The 24,973-nt window shown below is 38.1% G+C and overlaps 1 protein-coding gene across 1 annotated transcript in view; it reads left to right on the forward strand.

Annotated features, from left to right (window-relative positions):
* The window catches only part of Ten-a (Teneurin-a transmembrane protein), a 426,087-nt gene that overhangs the window by 149,781 nt on the left and 251,333 nt on the right, over positions 1 to 24,973 (forward strand). The window contains exons 5-8 of the mRNA XM_089070549.1: positions 9,250 to 9,453; positions 10,096 to 10,263; positions 16,631 to 16,657; positions 18,490 to 18,663. Of these exons, the coding sequence (XP_088926675.1) occupies positions 9,250 to 9,453; positions 10,096 to 10,263; positions 16,631 to 16,657; positions 18,490 to 18,663 (573 nt within the window). The remainder of the gene's footprint in view (positions 1 to 9,249; positions 9,454 to 10,095; positions 10,264 to 16,630; positions 16,658 to 18,489; positions 18,664 to 24,973) is intronic.

Consider the following 24,973-nt stretch of genomic DNA (forward strand, 5'->3'; position numbering starts at 1 on the left):
TTTTACCTGCGGATTACGCTTGTAGATTTTGTACATGATAGATCGTATGTTCACGAGAGGAACCGAACGCGATTACGCGATCCGCTCGGTGAGCATTGGCAGAATATTGCAACCTACATCGGAATAATAACATAATAACGCGAACCGGACATCCATATTCGTTTTGCGGAATAAGGGCCGAGCCTACCTCGAGCGTAACTCGTGCGCGGGGTCACTTAATAATGCAGATGGAGAATGCCCCTAGTCCCGGAACACCATGTGTAAGTCATGATTAATATTTCAGTTGTCGACCAAGAGGTTGAGGTGAAGGGGAGGGCGACGGGGAAGAGCAGTCTAGGGGGGATGTCCGGAGGTATGAGGGTACCGACGGAAGGACTGACCATTGCAAAAGCGTAGGAGGTGCGCGAAGGTTTCGTTGTCCGGTGCGTTGTTAATTATTCGCAAAGGAAATTAATGCGCTCCTTGCAATAATTTACACCGACCGCGGAATGAATGGTGGCCAGACGGAATTATTCACGCTTCGTGGATCATAATTTCGGGCGTAAGATTTTAACGTCTCGCGTGGAGATAACCAAGATGTCGACAGCTATTACTAATGTGTCTGAAAGGAGCCGTACTGTGTATCCCCCTTATCTATCTGATATAAAGAAAACGTGTATGCGATGCAATGGAAGTTCTTGAGATTAGTATAGAACGTATGTAACAGATTCAATGCATCATAGACGTGCTCTCACATAGCTCATAAAATTATTAGATACTTTAAGCTAATGTATTCGGTTCAGACGATCTCACAAATATATTTGCTTTTTATCGGAATTTCCATTAATACGTCGCCTTTCTCTTTCATACACATATCGGAGATTTTATTATATATTTAGATAAGATTTAGATTGAATTTTAATCAAATTCCTAGATTTAATATATTTAAAGGGAATGGAATTAGATTTTAATAAATTTTTATTAAGATCTAATTCCATTCCCTCGAAATAAATTCTTATTAGCTAACAATATTATTTTAAATCTGGTAACAAGTCTAATTAGATTAAGAATACTGACAGCTGATATTAAATTCTTAGACAGAAGAAATTTGTATATATTTTAATTATAAGATAATTAAAATTATAAGATTAAAAATATAAGATTGAAAATATCGGAAAATCAACTAAATTAATATATAGGATATTAGTTAAATTTAAAAGTTAAATCACTCAATTAATATATCATATCAAACGTATGCAGTTAAACTAAATGTAATGAGACCGTCATGAGGTCAATTTGTAATTTGACAATAGAGAATAAATGTCTTATACTTTCGTACATTATATACCTCAATATTTCCTTTTCTTTCTTTCAAGCCGCGGAATAACATTGACTATTCTCTGACTTCGAGATATTAAAATAACTCTCTCTTATTACAGTGAGCACCTACAATGAACACCTCGCGCAACGATTCCAGAAAATTTCAGCAAATTTTACCTAACGAAATGTCAAAGCAGAATATTAAGCTAGACTTTGTAGCAAAAAGCGGTAGACCGCAAGTAGTTGGGGTCGTAATGAATTTACCACGGCCGCTCTTTAACAATGCGCATCTCACTATCGCGCCGCTGTTTCGCCGCTAACGATAACCGGGTAAAATACGTTCCTGGCTCAACGTTTCCGCAGCGTACTGCTCGAGGCTTAGATTTTCTAATCTATTTGACACATTACTTGCCGTCAGAAACTTGAGATTGTCTTGTGAAAATGGAACTGCATTACATACGTATTAAATGCGTACAAATTTTCACCGTGTGATTTATTAATTCTTTTAATACTTAAAATTGTCTAGATTATCGCACTTAAATCTACGTAATCTTTAACATTAATTTTTATACTACTATATCGCATATATATTTTATAAATAAATAGATTAGCCGATCAATCAAATCGAGTAATTCTGAAAATAGATTTAAGAAAACTACAGGAAAAAGTTCAATTAAACGATACATAATAATACCAGATATTATAAATGCATATTGAATAAATTCGCATGAGAATACCACATATAAACAATGCGGATTTATTTTCCGTGGGAAATGTATTTGCTCGAATCAATAGTTTAACATTGTATCCATGGCAATTATAATATTACCATCGCCGTTTTATCTCTTTAATCTCGATTTGATATCGCAATGTTTTGTTGATTTACAATTATGTGTAATTTATAGTTAATTAATTGCAATTTTAACAAGAATATTAGATATATTAATGTTTATGTAATATCTTGAGCAAAATGCTTGCTTCATTTATTATTAATATTGCATATTGCCTGAAAATATCTCAACAAAACGTTTATCCGTGTTGCTTCCATAGCGTCTGTAGTATAAAACAATGTTTATTTGTTATTAAATCATTATATTTTGCGTTCATTATAATTCTTGTTTACGTTAAAAGCGGATTACTTTGTTTTCTATGAAATACCGATAGGAAAAGAATGAGGATGGAGCGCAGAGGGAAACTCGTGATGAAAAGTTTGAAGCTAGGGGATCTTCTATCGATGGTGCGCTATTCCGCGCCAACGTCGTCAATAACGGAAGATATCGATATGTAATTCCTAGTTTCAAAGATGATGAGAAAAGTTCTCGTGCCGTTCATAAAATATATAACGGATGTAGTATTCATTACTGCCGAAGGGGGACTCAACGTAGTAGCCAGTCGCACGAGAAAAACAAAACATTAAGTAGAGTATGGGAATACTGTAGCGAACATTGAACTTCGAACCCCCGTCGTTGACTGTAATTCTGTTTTTTACAAGCAACATGAGAAACGAAGGCGGACAATATTAAACTTCACAGCAATTCTTTTGCAAACGATTGGAGAACAGTTGCTATATTTGTTATCCAAATAATCACGTACAATTCAATTTATATGAATATTATCTCATTAATTTAGATTAATTTGCTCTCACAATAAAATTATTGAATTTAAAGTTAAATTTAAAATTTCTACTTAGAACGTAATTTCTGTTAATAATTTTTCCGAGCAATTAACTAAAGTTATTCAATTATTATATATTGACATACATGTATTGACATTAACATATATACATGCAAACTACCATACATTTATTAGAAAGATTGAAAAAATTAATTATTAAGTTATTAAATATTTTCTGACTAATAAATCAGAATATACGATAAAAATGCAAAAAAGTTCAAGTGTAAGTACTAGTTACATTTACATATGTTATTTATATATTTTTTCAAAGGTTTAAAAGTAGAGAAAATTATATTTATTTTTCGATCGCCTCTTCTCGATTGAAGCTTTAAGATATTCTGATAAATATATTGATAAGCACATTGAATTTTTCCTTTGCTAATATTTTAGATATGTATATCTTTCTTTGATAATGTAAGGAATGATTCGATTATAATCTGTATTATTCTTCACTTGATAGTTGAAATAGCATTCCATAAAAGAATTGTGCTGTTATATTATTTATTTGTATATTATTTTTGTAATAATTTATATTATTTTTTTCTATAGTTTCTGTGCTTCATAAATTTCGAAATTATAAAAATTTTAGTAAATTCTATAAGATAATAAGTATCTTAGAATGATTCAAATTTCAACAAGTTTTGATCTATCGCAACATCAATCATAAAATTTGCAAAAGTCACCAAGAATTTTATTTTTCAAGACTTTCAATAATTTACAGTCATATATTGCTTTTCCGCCTTTCTGCATTATGATTTCTTTGTCTCTCTTTTGCACTAACAATTCCGTTACCAATGACAGCGGTTGTGTTTTTGACTCAATATTTAATTCTTTTCAACTACGGATCCAGACTGACGTATTAAATTTTATGCGTTAACATTGTGTATATCATTTTACACTGCAAACGGCAGTCGAAATTGCTCACTACGATAAAACATGCCTTTTTATGAAATAAATCATTGCGTTAACTCCGTTACATGCGGTTACGTAACAGTGGAAATTTTACCCAGTTTAACGGCCGTTATATCGAAAATATCTCTAACACGGTAAAAATGTCAAGTATTCGGGAACGCATTGTATTTATTACACGTAATAACTATAATCGAGAAATAAAAATTTTTTAATATTTTATGTTTGTCTTCTTAAGACTTAATAAATTTCAAAAATATTTTATTCATACATATATATATATATATATATAAAACATATTCATATATACATAATACATAATTATGTATAACATGATGGTGTATAATAAATAAGACTGATACTATAAGTTTTGATTTTTACAAGTAGAAAAAAATAATCTTTATGTTTGTAACAATCACATTTACACAAATTCAGAAAAGAGAAACACATTTTATGATCAACAGATAGTATCAAAGTTTTATAAAAAATTATTTAGAATATATAGGTGCATATAAATATTCACATAAATAAATAAAATAACTTCCCCTAATACTTTTTATTTTTAGGTAGTTAAGAATTTAGCATATATTCCAATTAATGCAGAATAACAAATAAATATTCCTTAAATTGCAAATAACAATGTTGCATAATACCGCGATCGATGCACTTTATAATTTCTATCACGTCGTATTTCATCGTGGACGCGACTGTATATCGACATTATACTTTACAACAGGAAATTATTCGCATTGACAAAAATTCTAAATATTTCGTGATAAAGAGGCGAAACGTAAAGTGCAACGTCTACCTCATTAACGAGCATCGTTATTTTCTCAAACGGAGCATCGGCTTATTATGAGCCGTCGTAATTCTATGTGTCTCGCCTCTTCCCCCTTCCCCGAAGGGCATAGGCGCTTTCTATCAAAGAGCTTGCAGTTTGAGAAGCAGAAGAGACGTGGGGCGAGATGGTTGGAGGCATGGAAGCAGTCGGAGAGTGGCCCTTTCAACGGAGACACTTTGCACCTGTTGAAGGTACAGCTACTCCTCGATCTTGCCAAACCCTCCCGCTCAAAGTGATCTCCAACCTCTGGCAGTTACTAGAAAAACGCCGGCGAATTCCCTCCCAGCGCCCGATTTCGTTTCGTTGACATCTCGGAAATTGGTTTTCGATATGAGCCGCGACGTAGGTATCCCATTGTTCCTTGTGCGTGCGACAGCAGCTCGAAGAACGCGTCTCGCATCCCATATTGTTCTTTTTTCCTTTCCTTTTTTTGACACATGTACACCTTTCGCAACAGCTATACCTTTATACGTTTAAAGAGTTCAAACAGTTCGATAAAAAAAAAAATCTCGAATATAATTATAATCTCGAAAATTGAAAAGAGAAATTCCACTTTCGATTCAAATATTCATTTGTCATCGGAGAATAGTCGAATTCAAAATACAAGAGCATAACTGCAAACTGCTGTTTCATATTGAAATGATATTCAATATTTGTGTCAACGTTATTTGCAGTTGTCACAAGCATCTGTTGCATTCTTGCAAAGTACGTTTACGAAACTGTACATTGCAACTGCTTTATGTGTGTTTACATACTCGAAGCAGCATACAATTCCGTGATGATTGAAATTGGTTACGAAAATGACAATATATACCAATCAATGATTATTAAATTTTAAATGCAATGGAATTATTTTTTTCTCTCTTTTCTCTCTTCTCGCTTCAATCCCTCACAAAAATCCCGATAACACAAAGCTACGTGAAATTCCTCCCGGATATCCCGCGATTTTAACGCGATACGAAATCATTAGAGAGGAACGCGCGTCAGAAAAGCGCGTGTTAACTACGGGCCGCAACGCAGCGTCGTTCACAAGCAAAATTTTGAAGAAAATTAACGCGCTACGCCCGAAGTTACGTCGTCTACCGTGTCCAGGTGTACACGGGCCGTTGCGCGGAGCTTGCGAAAGCAGCCGGGGGCTAACTCTTCCGCAAGCTCGCTCCGGGTCTACGAGCCGTGTCGGCGCTACCGCGCCGCGCCGCACCGTGCCGGGGCGAAGTGCATTCGATGTTCGCAGTTCGCTGCCATGGCAACAATCCCCTACAAACAAAATGCATCGTGTGCACACGACATGCTACGGTTCTCCTTGTCGCGCCGAGGCCGGTGCCCACCCGCCGCGCGTTTAGTCGCCACGGAAGGAACCGTTGCCGGGGTGAAGAAATGCCACCGGACAGGACGAGACACGACTGTAAATTCCGAGCGTGGCGATTGTCGGAGGGGACGACGGCGCTTTGCCCCGTGTGCTTTGCGAGATAAATCGTCCGGCTAGCTCGTGCACTCGCACGGCTGCCGGGAGTGTCGAAAGGGGACACCGGTGAGCACGCGATCGGCGCCGATGATTAACGGTCGATTAAAGATAAGCGCCGACTGTTCGTTTTGCTACGTCGACATGCCGGCGAGATGTTGTTACGTGGTTAACGCTTTTGCGATCGATACGGTCGATGTGTACGATTGTTGCGCGAGTCCATTGATGAATTTCCAAACGTACAATTTATGTTATAAACGTTGTAACGCTGATGTAATAATAGTCGTAACTAGCTAGTATTGCAAGTAGCAAGTTATTGCAAGCTAATAATTATTATAATTTCAGATTATAATTCTGTAATTTTAGTCATTCAACTAAAAAACTTGCGTAAATGGCATTATACTTAAACAGATTGAAGTGACATGTATCGATGTTTTCGCAATCTGAATCGTATTTTTCGTCGATTTTAAATGGAACGAAGGAAACAGGATATCGGTTATTTTTATTTTGCAATAAATGCGTAGTATCGTCTCTCCAGCTGTCAGCATCTCGACACGAAAATACGAAGCAAAATAGTATCACATAGTAATCACAATCATTTGTCGCGTTTGGTGCGAAAGCGACACTCGGCTTCCGATAAAGAAGCGACGTATCCTCTTAAACGCCACGGTGACGTTTTCGAATCCATACGGATTAGAAAATCCAATATAGAAAGGAGGAGCACCACGAGAGCGTAGCGGAACCGCACGAACGGGAGGGTGACCGAGGTCGCGCCGAAGGGAAATGGATAGAAGAGAAGAGGAAAGGTCGGAGAAGGAAGAGGCAGGGGGGGAGTTAGTGAAGAGCGAGGAAGAGGAGGAGCGAGAAAGAGGGAGAGTGAAGAGGGCATAACACAATTACATGTGGGGTTGATGCCGGGCTCGCTCTCCGTACGGCATAGCGGCGGGATGAGGGTCGGGGACCGCGCGCGGAGGGTGCCCCAGCGGTGGGTGGCAAGATTGAATATGAAAGTTTAATGCGAGCAATATCAGCGCCACTGCCCCGGCCCTCGGCTACTCACTCTCAGACGTCTCGACTATCAGGGTGCCCATCTTGGCCGTATCTCTCTTTATATCGCAAGTGCGCGCTCACAACGGTGAGCTTCAAGCGGGAAAGAGGCAAGAACGGTAGAAAGCACTTCGGATCTTTGATGTCCGGAGGTAACCCGCAGATCGCCTCGAGCTTGTTCCACGCTCGCGCGCGGTCCCCGTATATTCCTGACCGATTTGAAAAACTGATTTGTCAATCCGCAGCCGCGCCTCGCTTTCGACAAGCGCGTCCATTTCGATGCAAACAACGTTTAGAGCGCCGCGCAGCAAGGGAACGTAATTAACACCTTGTTGGCTCTTCTCTAGACTCGAATATCGGCTATTTCCAGCGCGCGAGAAATGATGGAACAAAAGGAAGCCTAGGATATTGTCGATAACGTATTTGATTTCCCTCTTTGTCCTCAATCTACTAAATTCAAAATGTCATGATAGCTATCTTTATTGCACAATCTTATCAATTATATGATCATCTTTATATATCAATCGACAAGCTGTCACATCATACTTCCTTGTTAATCAATATTGTATATGCAATCTTTTAATTTTCTATCTAACGTATTTTCCAATTTCCTAATCGGAGGTACGTACTACAAATGTATTGTAAAATCGTTAGCAATCGCCGTCTTTCCTTCTCGCATGAAAAAGGATAATTATCAATTAAAAACTTACTTTTGTGTAAAGATACCTTGCTTGTGGATGGGATTCACGAGCTCGCTAAGGCGTTTAGTGACTATGCCTTCGGCTATTTGTAAAACTTTCCTCATTAATTACCGACAAGATTCGATTTCGTCCCCTCCCTCTCATACCAATCTCCCATCCCAACCTTTTCTCACTATGGTTTTGCCACTTTGTCCGCCACAGCGAAACGAAGTTTAATAGTGAATTAGAACGTGCGTTCCTGCAACCGGCAATTATCTGCCAATTAATAAGCCGAACGCTGTATTATCGAATCATATTTTTAATTAAAAAACGCATGTATATAAAAAAAAAATCATTTTACAATAAAAAAATGAAGATAGATTCTATATTCGAATTAAAAGTAACTTTATAATGATATTGTATGATTGATGAAAGGTTCATTAAAACTATGCATGGAAATATCACAGAAAAATTTCTCTCCTTCAGTTAACTGTATTGCCCTACTTTATCCCTTCAACATCACCTCGGCATATTTGCAAGTATATCTCTTCGTCAAAGAAATAACTTCCGGTACATCTTGTACGTGTCAACGTGGTTAAAAATACAACCGTACATACCTTTACGCACGCTGTCGCACATCGCGCGCGAAGACACACCGGCATTTCTTACAGTAGAGAGTCCCCTTCATCCCACTTCTTCCTCTTATGTTCCGCTATCGCGCGCCGAATAATGCAGGCTCTCCCGGAACGGCATTGCTTTAGTGACAAGCGCCTTTAAGAGTTTAGACGTGCGTCAACTTAAGCAAATGCAGATCAGAGCAACGACGCGCGACGAAGTGCTCGGATCTGACAGAGAGCTGGCGGAAATGTCGACTGATGATAGAGACGAAATAAGATAGTTGGTACCATCATAGCGAGAGACCTTTAAAATGGAATGATGGCTACCTAGAAGGCCCTACTATATTCTCGAGACAGGCGAATACGCGATTCGCGTTTATATATGAGATCATATATGCTGGCGGTGCGTCTGCGGTTGTCCGCAAGCGACAAGACTGCGAATAACACGAGCTTATATACTCCTAGATAAAGAAGTCGTAAACACGATAAAATGTTATCCCATCGTGGATTCAAAGTAGGAACTGTAACTTTTGCAGCGATGGTGAATTTTTTCCTTTCTTCCTTCTCTCTCTCTCTCTCTCTCTCTCTCTCTCTTTTCTCCCTCTTTCTCTTCATTTTTTTTTTAATTAATTTAAAAGGAATGACATATGTCTTGTTGAAAGGGAAGAGATGTCTGGCTGATAAAAATGAATGCCATTAACGTGTGATTAATTTGTGCAGATGCGGGAGACAGATCGTACCGTACGGGATCCGACACGGAAGGCGCAGCAACTACGGACAACCCTACAACGCCATTTCCTACGCCGCCCCCAACCTTGACACCGAATCATCGGCAAGCTTCTCCGTTTCCCCTCGAAAGCACAAACTCTCGCCGGCATCATTACAACGGCAGCATATCTTCCGAGAGATCTCGCAACGGCAATGGTAGGGAGTTAATTAGAACCGCAAACGGGTTGGTTTGCACGCAAGATGATACTTACGGGCTCGCCGCAAGATGAATCTCATCAAACGCAATTTTATACTGTGTTGTACAAAACGTGACGCGTGCAAGACGAGCTCATTTTGGTAGATGGACGCAAGACGAGAAATCCCGGTAGATAGGCAATTTAGAGTGATAAGCAATGTGACATTACATAGGGCAGCTTCAATCTCAGTTTCAACCCGTTCTAGTATGACACTCTGTTTTATTCATCTTAACACTGTTCTATTCATCCTTACATTTCTAGTTTCTCCGCGTACGTTTTACGGTCAAATACCCTGTCAGAGAAGTTAAAACAATTCCGAAGCGCTTTTACTTAACTTTTATTATTTAAATAAAAGTTATTTGCTAAAAGTTAAAAGTTAGTCTTACGTGAAAGAGTTTTATTTAATCTCACAATGATTTCGTTTCTTTTAAAGCAATTTCGAAAAGATTAAAAGACTCGGGAATTCTCATTGTCCACGTGCTAATACAAGATTGAATTAACCGGTATGACTTTTTCGTTCGTTAGCGCAAAACCGGTGTTCTCTGAAAGAAAGAACTTCTTATCAGGCTATTCGAAAATATTCGAATCTTCTTCATTGCAGGTGAGACCGTTTACGCAGCGTCCACAAAAAAGACGACTTCCGGCGGCGGTACCTTAGGTCGAAGAACACGCCGAGGTCACGCAAGCGCCTTGAGCAGCAGCTCCACCGCGAGCGATCGTTCCGAAACCGTCTTCCCCGATGAGCATACTCGCATGCATCTCACCAATGGTGAGAAGGAATATAATTTCAATTTCTTCATACGTATCACGCGATTATTATTTCACACGCATGATCATCGCATCATATCGCATGCTGTCGCATATCAATTGGAACGATTAAATCCCAATGGATGTATCGAGTTAAAGAATAAAATTTCTACTATTAAAGACTTCGACAAAGAGATTCATTCAGCGTGACGGATCGGGATAAATCCTCGTCGATCGCCCTGAGCGGATCCGCCCTTTAAATCACGACGTAAAATTTGCCGCGGTGCGATAAGTTAACGATCCATGCCTCAAATGCGATTACCGGACTAACCGAGTTACCGGCTGGTATCGAGCCTCTAGCCGGAGTTAAATCGGGTTTCGCGTAAACGTGTTCCTCGTTAAAAGCTTAATATTAATAGTCACCCAGAAACGCGAACGGAAAAAGGAAATCATATATGGAACTCAATATCTACATATTCTATAAATATATATTTCTATCTTCTAAAACTTTTTCATCTTATATATTGCATAAAGGTCTTAAAAAATAAGAATCAAGTATTTGTAGATGGACCGGTTATATAAAATTGTTCAAGATTATTGTTTGAGAAAAAGAAAGAATTACAAGCAATAAGCTTTCAGCCATGATCTATCATGACTCCACTTTTAATAAATTATTATCGATGATTATTTCAATAATTTTATAAAATTAGTAGTATAAGAAAAGACATTGTATCTCCTCTTGGTCCCGCTCTAAAATAAGCCATAATTTCGTGCATAGCCATAATTTCGATTATACACGTGTCCTTATTACAAGGATCCCTCGTTTCGCGCTTCCCATCGATGTTGCGGTTGCAAAGCTTCGTGAAACGGCCAAGGGCGAAAGATCTTGGCAAAGGCAAACATTTCCCAACCATGTATTATCGTCTAACGGACAATACCATAATCGACAAACTCCGTTATACATCGGCTCATTAAATAACCAAAGGACTTTCTATTTTGGCAGTTAGGTTTATTGTTGTCTGATGCAGTAATGTACCAGCGGCAACACCAACAGTGTCGGTGGCTGCAATGGCAGCGCGGCAATAGCGCAATGCAAGTGGGAGAGGGAAAGAGAAAGACTCGAACCCCCGGGCTAACGGAGTTAGCAGTTGGCGCCTGGGCTCGGCTAGTTAGACCATAGGCCACCGTCAAAGTTAGCGTGACCTCGCCGACTATATTGTTTCGAAACGTCAACAGTATTTAGATCTCTTGTCGCAAGGGCCGCGCGCTATCTTCGCACACGCACCGCCTCACTGACGCAGCTTCTAGCCTCGACCACTGAGACTGATAAGAGAAAGTAGCTTTGCGGCTTTGAACTGGCAGCCGCGGTCGACGAGCGGCTTACGCTCGTCGGCTAAGTTTTAAACGAAATTTCGTCGGATCTCATTTCGTGTCGACGCGACGTCGACGTCGATGCGGCGGCGGTCACGTCGGGTTCGAGGGAAGCCGGGCTGCCAATTAGTCTACCGATATCGCGAGACAGCGAGAGCGCGGATGAAAGGGCGAAGGATAGCCCGGTGAAAAGCTCGGCGAGCGCCCGTGCGGTAAGGAGCGCGAGAGCTTCACCGCATCTTCGTGGACGGTTACCTCCGGAATTTCGAAGACCGCATTGCTCCCGCCCGCTCGAGTGCGATCACATTACGCGTAGGATCCATGAAAATTAGCGACGCGAATCAAGCTTGTGACTCTCTCTCCTGGACATTTGCAATACATGTAAACGTGCGTTTCTAGGTATGTTGCAAGCGCACATACCTAGGGGGGGGAGCGTATGCTATATGTCATATATAAAGGCAAAGCAATCCTGAAGAACGATATATAATTTTTCGTCTTTTAGCCTCTTCTAATCTTAAGCTTAGGAATTTATATCACTCTTAGGTCATAAAAAATATGTAACGAATCACTGCAGCTATCGATATATTTCTTAATAATAATTTTTCAACACACTCTGAATGATTCTAAAAAACGAGCATGCCAACGATGATGATGACGATTGTTATATAAGATCCTGCAAGATACCGCGTATAATTACCAAGATCTCGTAAGCAGTAATTTGAGTCTGAATCTGCGATGGGATATTGCTTGCCAGAATGTCCCTGCGGTCTAATGGAGGCATGTCGCGGCATCTATTAGCAAATGGCTCCCAACGGTCAGGGCTTACCCGCGTTAACCTCGTGCGCACCGCATCGCCAGAAAGACGATTGATATTACATTAGACCGCCGTAGTCTAATGTGGCCCAGTCGAGGAGCGCGTTATTGAATTGGCGAACGTGCGAAACCCGATAACGTTACGGTAATTTGCTATCACAAAGCTATGAAATGCACACATTAAATGCGCCCACTCGCCATGGTAAAATGAAAAATTAACGCGTTACGCATCTAGCCTCATTCTAAGCATTAATCAGTGAATAAATGAACGTTGAAAATATAATTCTGTCGATATGCATGGTAATTTTTTCTTGCAATTTAATAGTATTCGTTATAAACTTTTGTTAATTCATAGGATTTTCAAACAATTATTAAATTCGTGAAATGTATATGTATTACGCACATTTATATGGATGTATATCAATTAGAAGAAAAGTACAATTTTTGTGAAAAAATTAATAATTGTGCACAATGTAAATGCGGCAGAAACAAATCACCGTTGGTGGAAAATAAATTTTCCACGGGTTTTCGCAATCGTTCAACGATAGTCGGTAATTTTTGACGGGCTCTGATGCGGGTTGTTGCATTTAATGCCGTGGAACGAATCATGCGCACCAGCAAACTTGATGCTATCAATTTGTTCGATTGATATAGGTTCGCGGTATATGTTGCATACATGAATAAAATAAATGCACATGGAATCACTGACTTATGTGTATCAAGTAAAAAACTTTAAAAATCATGATATACATTGTCAAAGTACACTGGCATTTTTAATAAACGATAATACGATTCGGTAAATAACTCGCACGAATTTTTGTTCCTTTGATCGTAGATTTAATCAAAAATACTAGATTCATTATTTCTAACTACAATGAAATACTTTTTATGACGATGACCATTCGGAAAGTTATATATAAATGTGTCTGCTTGGATAAGTGCCAAGTTTCGACAAATAGGAATAATTTCAAGCTACTTGCGAACTATGCCAATAGTCCGTGTTCGCCATTACCATTATCGTTCTATTCTTTTCGAATTGTCTTTTTTGGACTAGATATCTACGGCAACGCAAATCCATTATTACACCTAATTGTTCGCAATTTTCTTATCGTTTGCAAAAATAAAGGCCAATTTTTACGTCATAAAAAAAGAACAGGTACTTTCTGTGACGGTGAAAAAAATGTGCGGGAATTAAAATCACGGAGTATTAAGTTTATGGATGACGTTATAACGGCCCTGTCTCACCACTTTACTACCATTACGCTAAGGTAAATAACTCAAACAGAATGTAATCAATGCGCGAACTTAATTGTCGTAAATTATCATATAATACTCGGGTTACGAGCAACGTGATATTTATGAACTTTCTTCTCCGTGAAAATTTATCATGGCAAAGCCGTGGAACCGTATCCTGTTCCAAAGTACATTCGACTACTTTCTCTTTGCTTCATAGTTGTCAGAAATATTGTAATTAGGGTCTTTCGTTAATTATAATCAAATATGTTCTATTTTATTACATCACCGTTAAAAGTTAAGGAATATAATAAGAGCCGTAAAAGACATTATTTCCGACCGATTCATCAGTGGCGCATAAATGGATTCAGACGATGCACGGATGAAATTTTGTGTGTCCGGCGCGAACGAAGGCGGAAGCGTCATATAGAAATTGTACGAGACAGTTCGGACGAAGCATTCACGAATGCTAACTCGGTTTATTAGACTGTTTGGTCCGGAAGGAGTCAAGCCAGGACGATTCGTTGGACTGGTCATCGGACAGTACGTACAACACCTACCAATACCGCGCCGGTATAGCGCTGGCAAATAATTCGTATTTACATGAACGTGTACTCCCCGACGCGGCGGAGGCGTTAGACCGACAAATCGAATTACAGACGCGAATCGCTAACCGCATCAAGTCACTGTCGGCTACCTTGCATCCCCTTGCACTGTCTGACTAACCCTTCTCGCCGCCCGCGAATGAGGGATAACTCGGTTGAACTCGGTATCGGTGATGCGCTAGCACACTATATAATTGGCTCACAACGATTGGCTAAGACATACCGCCGGCGACGTTATATTGCTCAATAATGTCCAATTAGATGCCGTACTAACATCAAATAGGTGTACGCTTGTTACGTTTGTAATAATAATTGAAAGTAAATTTCGCTAAGTACCGTGTCAAGAAACTTGAGCTCTTTAATCCATATGAACAATGTATTTAAAATAATTAAATTGCCCTAATAATGTAATTTTTGTAAAGTTGCTTCGCTAAAATTTAGAAATTATAACAAGTAAATATAATTATAGTTTTGCATAAACGAATTTACGTAAAGTTTATAACAAATATAAAATATAAGAGATAAACCAACACACATTTCTCGAATTTTTAAATAGATACTATCCTTTAAAGAAGATTAGAGAATTTGGATCTGTATGTAATAAATGTATATTTTGCCATGTGGAGTAAGCCGTATTATGTAAATAGTGAAATCTATATTATTGAGTTATATCATGTTCATCATTTTGCGGAATTAGATTGCACTGCGCCTATCGCCATCAGAAACTGCATGATTTATTTTGCGCGTTCTGTAAACGCTATCCAATGCTTTATGAGAGACAGTAACGTGGTTTGACCACTGGTCAATGATGTACCAGTATTAGCTATAATTGGCTGGAACCGTATTGATCTAACCTTCATGTAGGCAGCGTTATCTCCTATCCTTGCTGCGTATAATTAGCTATGCTAGCGAATGTACATATACAGTACAATAAGTCGTTTAGTAAAATTTAGTATTTAGAAATTTACGCGACTCGACAGATTTGCAGATCGCATTATATAATACTGCGTTAGCAATTGGCTTACGCGTTTATGTGTAAAACGTATGAAAAAAATGATGTCGAATACATCCATCAAATAGATAATAAAATTGTTTGTTGCCGATCGCCGATATAATTGATCTACTGGAAATTCAATCGATCATAAAATTCCGCTACGTTGCCGAGATTTTTGCTTTTGACGATTCAGCCGCCGGATTAAATTTAACCGGTTTTAACTCTTTCACTCGCATTCTAGCAATTTAACGTTATATTCGCAATTTCAAAAGAACCTCCTACAAATATGTTATTTTTACCAGATTTTAATTTGCTATTGCATCGTGCTGTGTATGTGAAATGGCGTAAAATGACTACGAAGGCAAAATGTACTTTGCGACCTGTAGTGAATCGTTTACGAAGTGTATAAGCTTGTAAAGTAACACATTGCAGATTCAAAGAGGGTCGAACCTCTCTGTAGCGATTTCGTACCGGCTCCGAGATTTTTCCTACCCGTCGTTGGTGCGATATCGACTTTGTAATTGAGCGTTACAGGTGTTCCGAGCACTCGAACGGTATCAGCAAATTGTTCAATAACTGGAACAAATGTATATTTCGACGGTAAAGTTGTCCGAGATACGCGACGGACGCGGCTGGCGCTGACAGCTATGCATTGCGCATTTCACAGTCCGGTTTAATTAAGCGATTATTACTGCTTATTACGGAAAATATCGATGCTGCTCCCAGGTGACTTTGCAGAAATAATTTCCCTATCGCGTTTATAATTTCTGCGATTAATTAGACTTCGATCCGACCAAGTGATAATGGCGAAAATCGTCGAAAATCTGAATAGTTTCGCTGCAAACCGCTTGTCAAGAAGCGAAAGCGAATATTGTAGATATGTCATTATCATTCACATGCATGACAATTTCATTAACCTTCAGTGCCATCCAATTACACTTTGAAATACATTTGTATTTTTATTTTTCGTGTAAGATTATTAAATTGATCACTCACACAAAATAGTAGCTACATTCTGCCTCGAGTTCTCACTGTGAATTAATTAATCAACGGAAAACCTCTATTTGTCAATGAGAAATTATCTAGCTATCGTTAGCTATCGTTAATCATTTCACAATCGATAATTTTAATATTGCTATCTATAGAATTTTTGTAATGTACGGAAAACTGATCATTTATTTTGTTCGATTCTCCATAATGCACTTTCGTGTGCAAATTTATTTTAATGTAAATTTATCTGTATATAATTTAAACTGATTCATCATATATCCCATCTGCATGATGTAATACACTCTTTTGGAATTTTTACATATGCACAAGCCAATCCCGCCGCACTAATGCACTTTTCTCTCTGCACATTCCTTGACGCACAGGTCTGCCCAGGCCTATTTATCTCACAGGTATGTAAGCAATCTGTAGGAAAATCAAATTTACCCTGTACAGTTTTCATGTTTATATTAAAAGTTTGTCTTTTATCTTCTATCGCTACAAACAACACAATATAGTATGATAAACTAACTGTGGAAAAATGTTAGACAAAATTACATTGCACTTTTATAATCTTTCAATGATTTTTTTCTTAATCATGCCTGATATGACTTATAGTGTTCTTTCCGTTAACTGTTAAGCGAAGAGTTTTCCACTGGCTTGCTTGCCAATGCGAAGAATTGCGATAACTATGAAACGTTAAACTATTGTTTATTATGTGGCTCGAGTAATTGTCTTGACATTTACAACACACATCCATAAGTTATAACGACTCGCTTAATAGATTTTAATCCGCAGGACCAGGGACCGAAATTCCATTATCCCACATCCGAGTTACCACAACCAAGTTACGTAGCTTCACGAAAGCGCGATAGACCACTGTATTGCAGTTAAACTTGATTTACAATAATGTGCTCTGTAACATTAACAACCTTTAATGGTTATACATTGCTCCAATTATGTATATATGCTCAACGTGGTATCGGTTTATAGCGTCACCGTCGGCTGTTTTGGCTAATTCACTATAACTGGTGCCTATACAAACAATATAAAATATCAATAACGCAAAAAAGATGTAAAATTTATAATCGTTACCGTTTGCTCATGTTTAATTAAACATCGTTTTAATGTTTTTGAATATTGACCCCCCTTTGATACAAAAGTCGACCTTTTTTCGCGGATAACTCTCAAATATTTTTGTTGCCGTCGACATGCCTCGTAGGCGCCCTTTTGTGCTCTTTATGTTTAGGTAAATTTAATTATTCTTTGGTGGAGTTCCTTTCAAGTTTCAACAACTTTATAAGTAACTTAACTACGGGAACACTAGCAACGCTGAACCCTGAAGGGCCAGTGGTAAAAGGGTACCGGTAGAAATGGAAAATTTTTAGTATTGCTCTCTATTGAAACTCGTTGTAATTATATTTAGACACAAGAGAGTTACGAAATTCTTAAGAAACGTATTTATTATTAATGTATACATATGATTATTTAAATGTGTACGCATGTGCAAAGCGAGATGCGCGTTGCGAATGCATTGCATCATGTCGCTGTCGCAGCTTTTAATGTGCATTTGTGGATAATGATACTGAAATTGCAATATACGCCGTTAATATCTCAATTATTCTATTCAACTATTATTCAATATTTTTTGGTGTACTCCTTCGCTCCTATAATGGGTAATCAATTTCATTGTGTAATTGCACATAGATTCTTTGAATCTGCATGCATAAAACGTTATGAAGAGATGCCTAATTGATGCCGCTTAATTGCTCGCGGCATTTCTAGTGGGAGTAGATTAGAATTTCACGAATGCCACGTAAGAGAGAACATATCGCAATGAAATGGATGGAATTATATCGATACAATCGTTCAATCAATAATTCACAAGATAAACATCAAATATTTTAAATTTGACGTATCAAATGAATTTGTTATTTGAGGAACCAAATAAATTACCAAAATTATGAGATTAAATTTTCAGAGAATTTGAACTTATTTTCTCTGGTTTTTTTTTTTTTAATAATAAAAGTAAATATACTTTGGTTTTTCATATAATTGATTCATTTAATTCAGAACCACTATTATTATACCACACGCGATTACATCAAACATTTCATTACAAACACAATGTTCTATATTGATGTCAACAAATTATTTACCAGTTCATGCTTTTAAAGAAATGCGACGGTACTATGAGAAATAATATACAATTTAATAAAAATATAAATATGTTTCGCGTTTGCAGATACCGGTAGGGATTCTCCTCCGGAACCCGCGCCACCGGAAGTACCACCTCGCGGACCATCTTTGCACGCAACGCATACTTTACGCACACAACAAAACCGAAATGGTTGTCCACCAAACGCATCAGGAAGTTTCACTGTGCCAAGTGATCAAATGCCGACCGAGACGTATTCGGGTAAGTAACAACAATTCAGTACTTTGCACGCTCTAGCATTAGTTGGAAATTTAAAAATTTAATTTCCAAACTCTAAATCGGAGACATGACATAAATTAACCGTCAGTTTCATAGTATATTTAAATGTGTGTGCTTCTCTGAAAAATGTCTCGTCTCCTTTAAACTCACGCGAGTATTTCTTTCTCCATAAATTAGTGTAAATATACGCGCGCAAGTACGAATGTCGCTAGTGTCTCATGAAAAGAGCAATATAATGACAATTGAATCGTAACGTGATCCATTCCGCTAACCCGTGGATACCGTTATATGACGCGGTTCAGTTTTCATCGGCGAGTATTTAATTTGGTGCATACTCTGGCGCCGATTATGTAGATGTGCAGATGCGTACGCGATGGGGTGGGGTATCTGTTTAAACTAATGGGGTGTAGACCAAGGGGAGAGGTTTGCATTAAAGCACCCGTTAATTCATTGTAAATATACTCAGCGTATATTCGTTTCTCTATATTTCTATGTACATACCATTAGTATATTGCTGCGACTAAACATCGTTTATACTGGTCGTGACGATCCTGAACATTGGAGCGCGCATGTGCACGGAGATTAAATACATGTGCGATTAACGTACGGTTGCATTCGATTCACGTACCACTGCGTTAAACACTTGTATAATAATAGAAACGCGACATATTAACAAGCGCGATTACTCGCGTACAATGACAATTAATGAAGCTGCCGGTATTATAATTTGCAACGTTTGATTATCTTACTTCATTTCTTTGCTGTAACCTTTTCTTCGTACAACAATTTGTTATTTTATATTATCATCCAATTCTTTAGAAAATCATATGTAAAAATTGTACATAATGGATATTGTAATGATGTATCATGTATTTTTAACTCAATAACGTAAGTTAAAATGATTTAAAATGGTTTGAATACTAAAAATACTATTCGGCACTGCGAATTTACTAGTAAAACAAAAAAGACGCCAAAAATACGTAGATCCATGGTCTTTTATGGGAGTACAACAAAACGTTACTCGGCGCACTTTATTTCCACGGGATCACTCGAATTTTACGAGAAGCGTTTTGCCAGTATATCGAATGCTCACATGGTTCACTATGCTTACACGGGAATTTATTGTAATGCATTCTCGATAATCCGTACCGTTTTAACGGAGCGCAAAGTTTGACCGAACGCAGCGAATTCGCTCTCGCGCAAAGAATTGCACGCGTTTTCGGTGCAGCGCGATTTAATAATACTGATTCCAATCGCTGATTACTAATTAATGTGAATCGCATTGTTATAAACGTAAACTTCAATACGTAGACAAATCTTGGGGAAGCGTTGTGCTTTATGTGAATCCCACGTTAAAATATGCACGCGTTAACGCGGTACACCAAATCTGCTGTTGGGAAATTATTGAAAGTTATATCGTTCTCGCGCGTATAACGAAACGGCATTTGGTACGGACGCCATAGAGATGGTAAATGCGCAAATTAGTACGATGTTATAATCCCATTGTTTCATGTTCGTTGAAGTGTGTCAAAATGTTAAAATTTTAGAAATGCTCAATAGAGCGATGGTAACGGTCAAAAAAATAACATAAAATTTTATGTTTTCCAGATAATACTATAATTAAAAGAAAAAGATTTGTCTAATAAATTCATACAAACATTGTAATATATTTATAAAAATAATAATTTTATAAATAATAAAGTAATTCCTGTCTCATCCATATATCTGATTTCCAATATCTTTTTCTTCAAAATATTGTTTTTTCTGTTATAGTTATAATGCATAATAAATTTTTTTTATTTCAGAAATTACGTATGTCTAAAAGATTTTTACGCTTTACGTCGTTTTGTCAACAAGTCAATAATAATGCGCAATTTTTTTTAAATCTACGAGATGATAATAAAAAATAATAAAAGTTCGATGTAATAATTCGACTTGCATTATACCAATTTCATTAGATTTAATATTGTTCCTCAGATTTAATATTGTTAATTACAAACCATTATTTGTTTAATATTGAATTTGGTATTTTTCGGTTTTATCAAGAGATATTGATAAAAATATATTCAAATTCATTCAAATTGAAACATATTATTCAAAATCTGTTATGTGAAAAATCAAGAAATTTCATAGTTTCAACTTATTGAAAATAGATTTTGAGAGATTACTTCCACCCTTGATAGTCGAATAGATAGTTCGCGAGAAAAAATTCACGTTGCCTTCGGGACGGCCTACAGAGAGACCGATATTATTATCTGAGGTACTTAAGCTTCGCGTATTTTTGCATAACTGGAAATTAGAAATAATTATTGTTGCACCTCGGGGAACAGCGGCGTCGCGCAATAGCGATGTGCACAACAGATAACTCTCTCAATGCCTTTTTCACGGGATATGTTCATCGAAATTCACGTGAATAAATAACAGAGAATTATTCAGGGGGGACTTCTAATGATTTTACTGCATTAATAATTATATTAAATAAAGATTTTATTCATTTCACCGTGCACAGCGAAAAGCGATGAAATCAATTTTGAAGCCGTTGTGTGATTCCATATAAATTCATTATGATATTAAGAGATAAGACTGCGTTACCGCCAGGAATAACATAGCTGCTTATGAAGTGAGTATAGCGAAAGTCATGTAATGAACAGATTGGAGATGCACCCAGACTAAGTAAGTTACATGCAGTTAGTTAATGACACTTCATAACTTTGCTCTAAGTACAAGTGGCCACCCATAGTTCTGTAAAGTTTACGGAGCGCACGCGAGTACTCACTCGGTTTCCCCGTGCATCTCTTTCTCTCGTTAAGAAGCATTTGCTAAGATAATTATGAATATAACTTTAGATGAAACTTGCTTGTCCAGTAACTTTATGACGAAAAAGATGCTGCCAAGCATATAGTGTATGATATATAAAACTTTCTATCTAATTTTTCTTTTTTTACTCAAAATATATCAGCGATACGACATTCTCAATTTGCAATGGTACAGAGAAACTTTTCTAACTATTTAATTTTTCTAAAGTTTAAAGATTATTTACATTATAAAAATAAAGATAAGTCGCCACTTTTGTCTCCGGAATATTTGAAATCTGGAAATACTAATGGAAATACTGTACCAATAAACGAGCTTCAGAATAAGTGAATTTCATATTTATTTAATAATCTATCGCGCACGGTATCAAACTGTACGTGAATTACATTGAAATTAGATGCGAGATCATTAGCTACCACTATAAGGGGAGACCGTCATACACCGTTTTACTCAGCTGATTTTCCAGAAAGCACCGCCCCGCGATATGATGCTTCAAAGGACTCCTTTAATCGTTTCGAGTTCCGACAGGAATTTCTACCACCGCGCCTTCTCCGTCCCGAACTTTCGCATCCTGGGAAGGATGAACTCGATCTAGGAGCCGTTGTTTGCTCGCGCGGGAGTGAAAGGCGGGCGAATGTTTGCCTTCTTCTGGGGGGGTTCCTCACTTCCTAATGTCTCACCGAGATAGAGGGTTGCGCGTCGTAAAGTGGACGGAAATTTTATTAGTATAATCGTCGCATTAGCACCGAGGTCATTGCACACACGAGAGAGCGGGTATTAAGAAAGAGGGGAGGGGTGGCGAGGGAAGCGGAGAGTGTGGAAAATAACGGGGTGACCCAACCTTCGGTTGGCTGACCGGTGAGATGATCGTAGATAGACGCGCGAGGACTGCGCGACGCTTTGTGCCTGCTGGAATTGCTCTGTATTAATTACCGACTCGCTAATTACTATTTATTAGAAACTGGAACGCGCACGCCACGTGAAGCCGAGTCGTGCCGAGCCGCGCTATTATCGCTTCGCTTCGAACGAACACCTACGTCGTAGCGTCGTTCCAAGGGAACTTCATTACGCCGTCGATTACATCTTGCACTGGCGTTGCCAAGAACATTGAAGCGATCCCATATCCCGATCCCGATTCTCTCGAGCATCTTCTTTAACGCGATATCGATCCTCTTTCGCCCGAAACATCCAGATTTCCTTATACGTTTCATACAAGGTCTCAGAAAATTATGTGTGCCATACATTCTGCCATGCTATCGAATAATAAATGCATAAATTGCGTTCTTTTGTATGAATGTGTCCTTGGCATGAATGTAAAAGAGAGTGAGTGTATGTGAGAGAGAGAGAGAGAGAGAGAGAGAGACGGGGATTTTAAATTTCTGATAAACAAATTAAATTTATATAGCAAACGTGTTTTAAAGGCACGCTCACTTCCGCATAGTTACTATGAAAGAAGAAAGTTTACGACGGCGATAACGCGTGCCGTGACAAATTGCCTTTAACCTATTGCGCGTCGGCTTAAGGATGCAAGATACATCTCCGGCGATAAGTAAAACGAGCACACCAGCAACGAGAATATAATAGGATGCTTTTTCCACAATTTATAGAACGTTCGGGACGTTATAGGAGGAATAAAGATATATAGTCTCATCGGCTATTAAATCCTCGCTTCACACAGACGAAACGCGATGCCATTTTTGAATCCGATAGTATTTGCCTTACAGCTAACATAATTGCGGCTTAAACAATTATATTAGCTCGAATGTAAACGTTTTTTATTTTTACTAATTTATTGTTTTGTATTAATTCGGAAATTATACATTCAATTAGTAATGAATAAAGGATAGTTAAAGTAAAAGAGCAATTAAATTCAGTGCAGTTAATCGTCTAAATAAGATATGATAAGCTTAATATTCTAGTTCTTTGACATAATATGCCAATTTATTCAATCTCAATATTTCTGCTCGAGAAGATTATATTTAATGAACCTCTGCACCACCACTTATTTAAATATTTTATTAAGTCATATTTTATTCGTAAGTCCTCATCAAAGGATAATGCAGTATCAATTATCGATTCTCCAAGGCAGACTAATTATTACATATACATAAAAATTAAATATATAAAATAGCGTTATGCATAATTGAAAATTTTATGAAAATTTTTATAAAATTTTTTTATTTTAAATCGGATTTACTTTTGTAAACAAACTTGTGACTTTTGTCGAAAACTTTTGCCGAAAGCTTTGCGGGAAACTATATCCAAGTGTAGATATGTAATATACGAAGTAAGATATGAGCTTTCCCAATTTGATAAACGCCTGAGAGACGACCGCAGAGTACGTCGATATTCCGTCTTTAGCTAAAGGAGGCTATTTCAGGAAGTAGCATGAGATTAACTCGATCCCGCGAAATGGTACGACCTCTCAAAGTGGACAAACGCGATGTCCTAGCTGCGCCTGGTGCGCCACTTCGACCATGCAGAAGATAGATATGGCTGGTGGAATAAACATGGAACCGCGCAGAAGCCACTTCATATTTCAGAGCATCCGAGTGAACTTCTGTAACGGTGGACGCGCATTAGACAGACTAATCCCGGCGGTATAGGGCCCGCACTAGTTTCGCGCAATTTCCGTCGTTTCTGCATCCACCGGCCACCGCTGATTACCTACACCACACACATCTACTGGTTACATCGTTTTGCTTATTTTGCTTCAAATAGAGATATTTTGGAGCAGACAGGGGAGGGAGGGGGGAGAGAGAGAGAGAGAGAGAGAGAGAGAGAGAGAGAGAGAGAGAGAGAGAGAGAGAGAGAGAGAGAGAGAAAGCCGGAAGAGAACTCTCCTGTATTAAGGTTGCACGCGTTATCGGATGCGTCATGCGAACGGTAACGGGAAACCTCCACAGCATTATTCTAATAAGAATTATAGCCTATGATAAATCTCGGTCGGACTCGTACGTTTCTGCGGAAAGCTACGGAAGAGATAGGGCCGACTCGACTCATTGATTATCCATTATTGCAAAATACGCGCCCAAGGTAACGAACGTAATCGACGAATATTGCCAAGCAACTTTTCGTCGCAAAAATTTGTAGAAATTTCATAAAGCGTACGGCGACATATTTGTCGTATCGGTAACCATACCGTATATGTAAAACCCGCAATAAATTAGTTAAATCTGATTTTATTCGATTATAATCCTTCATTTTATATATCGCGTCTCCCAATCGTCTAAATTCTTCTAGACATCGATGATATATTTGTTTTATATGGACTAGATATATAGCCGAAGACACGAGCCATTCAAAGCAAACAAGTCGCATTGTAGACATACTCCTTGCAAGGCCTAACGGTGTTTCGTACTCGCGTGAGACGAGTTTCTTCCTATAAATCCTCAGTCTTACCCTTACTACTCTCTTCTGTCTTCCTCTTTCTCTTCTGCTACGACTTTCTTTCTTCGTCGTGCACCATTCCCCTAAC

Source organism: Pogonomyrmex barbatus, unplaced genomic scaffold, assembly GCF_055798465.1.
Source record: "Pogonomyrmex barbatus isolate J1 unplaced genomic scaffold, ASM5579846v1 scaffold10, whole genome shotgun sequence".
Taxonomy (NCBI): Eukaryota; Metazoa; Arthropoda; class Insecta; order Hymenoptera; family Formicidae; genus Pogonomyrmex; species Pogonomyrmex barbatus.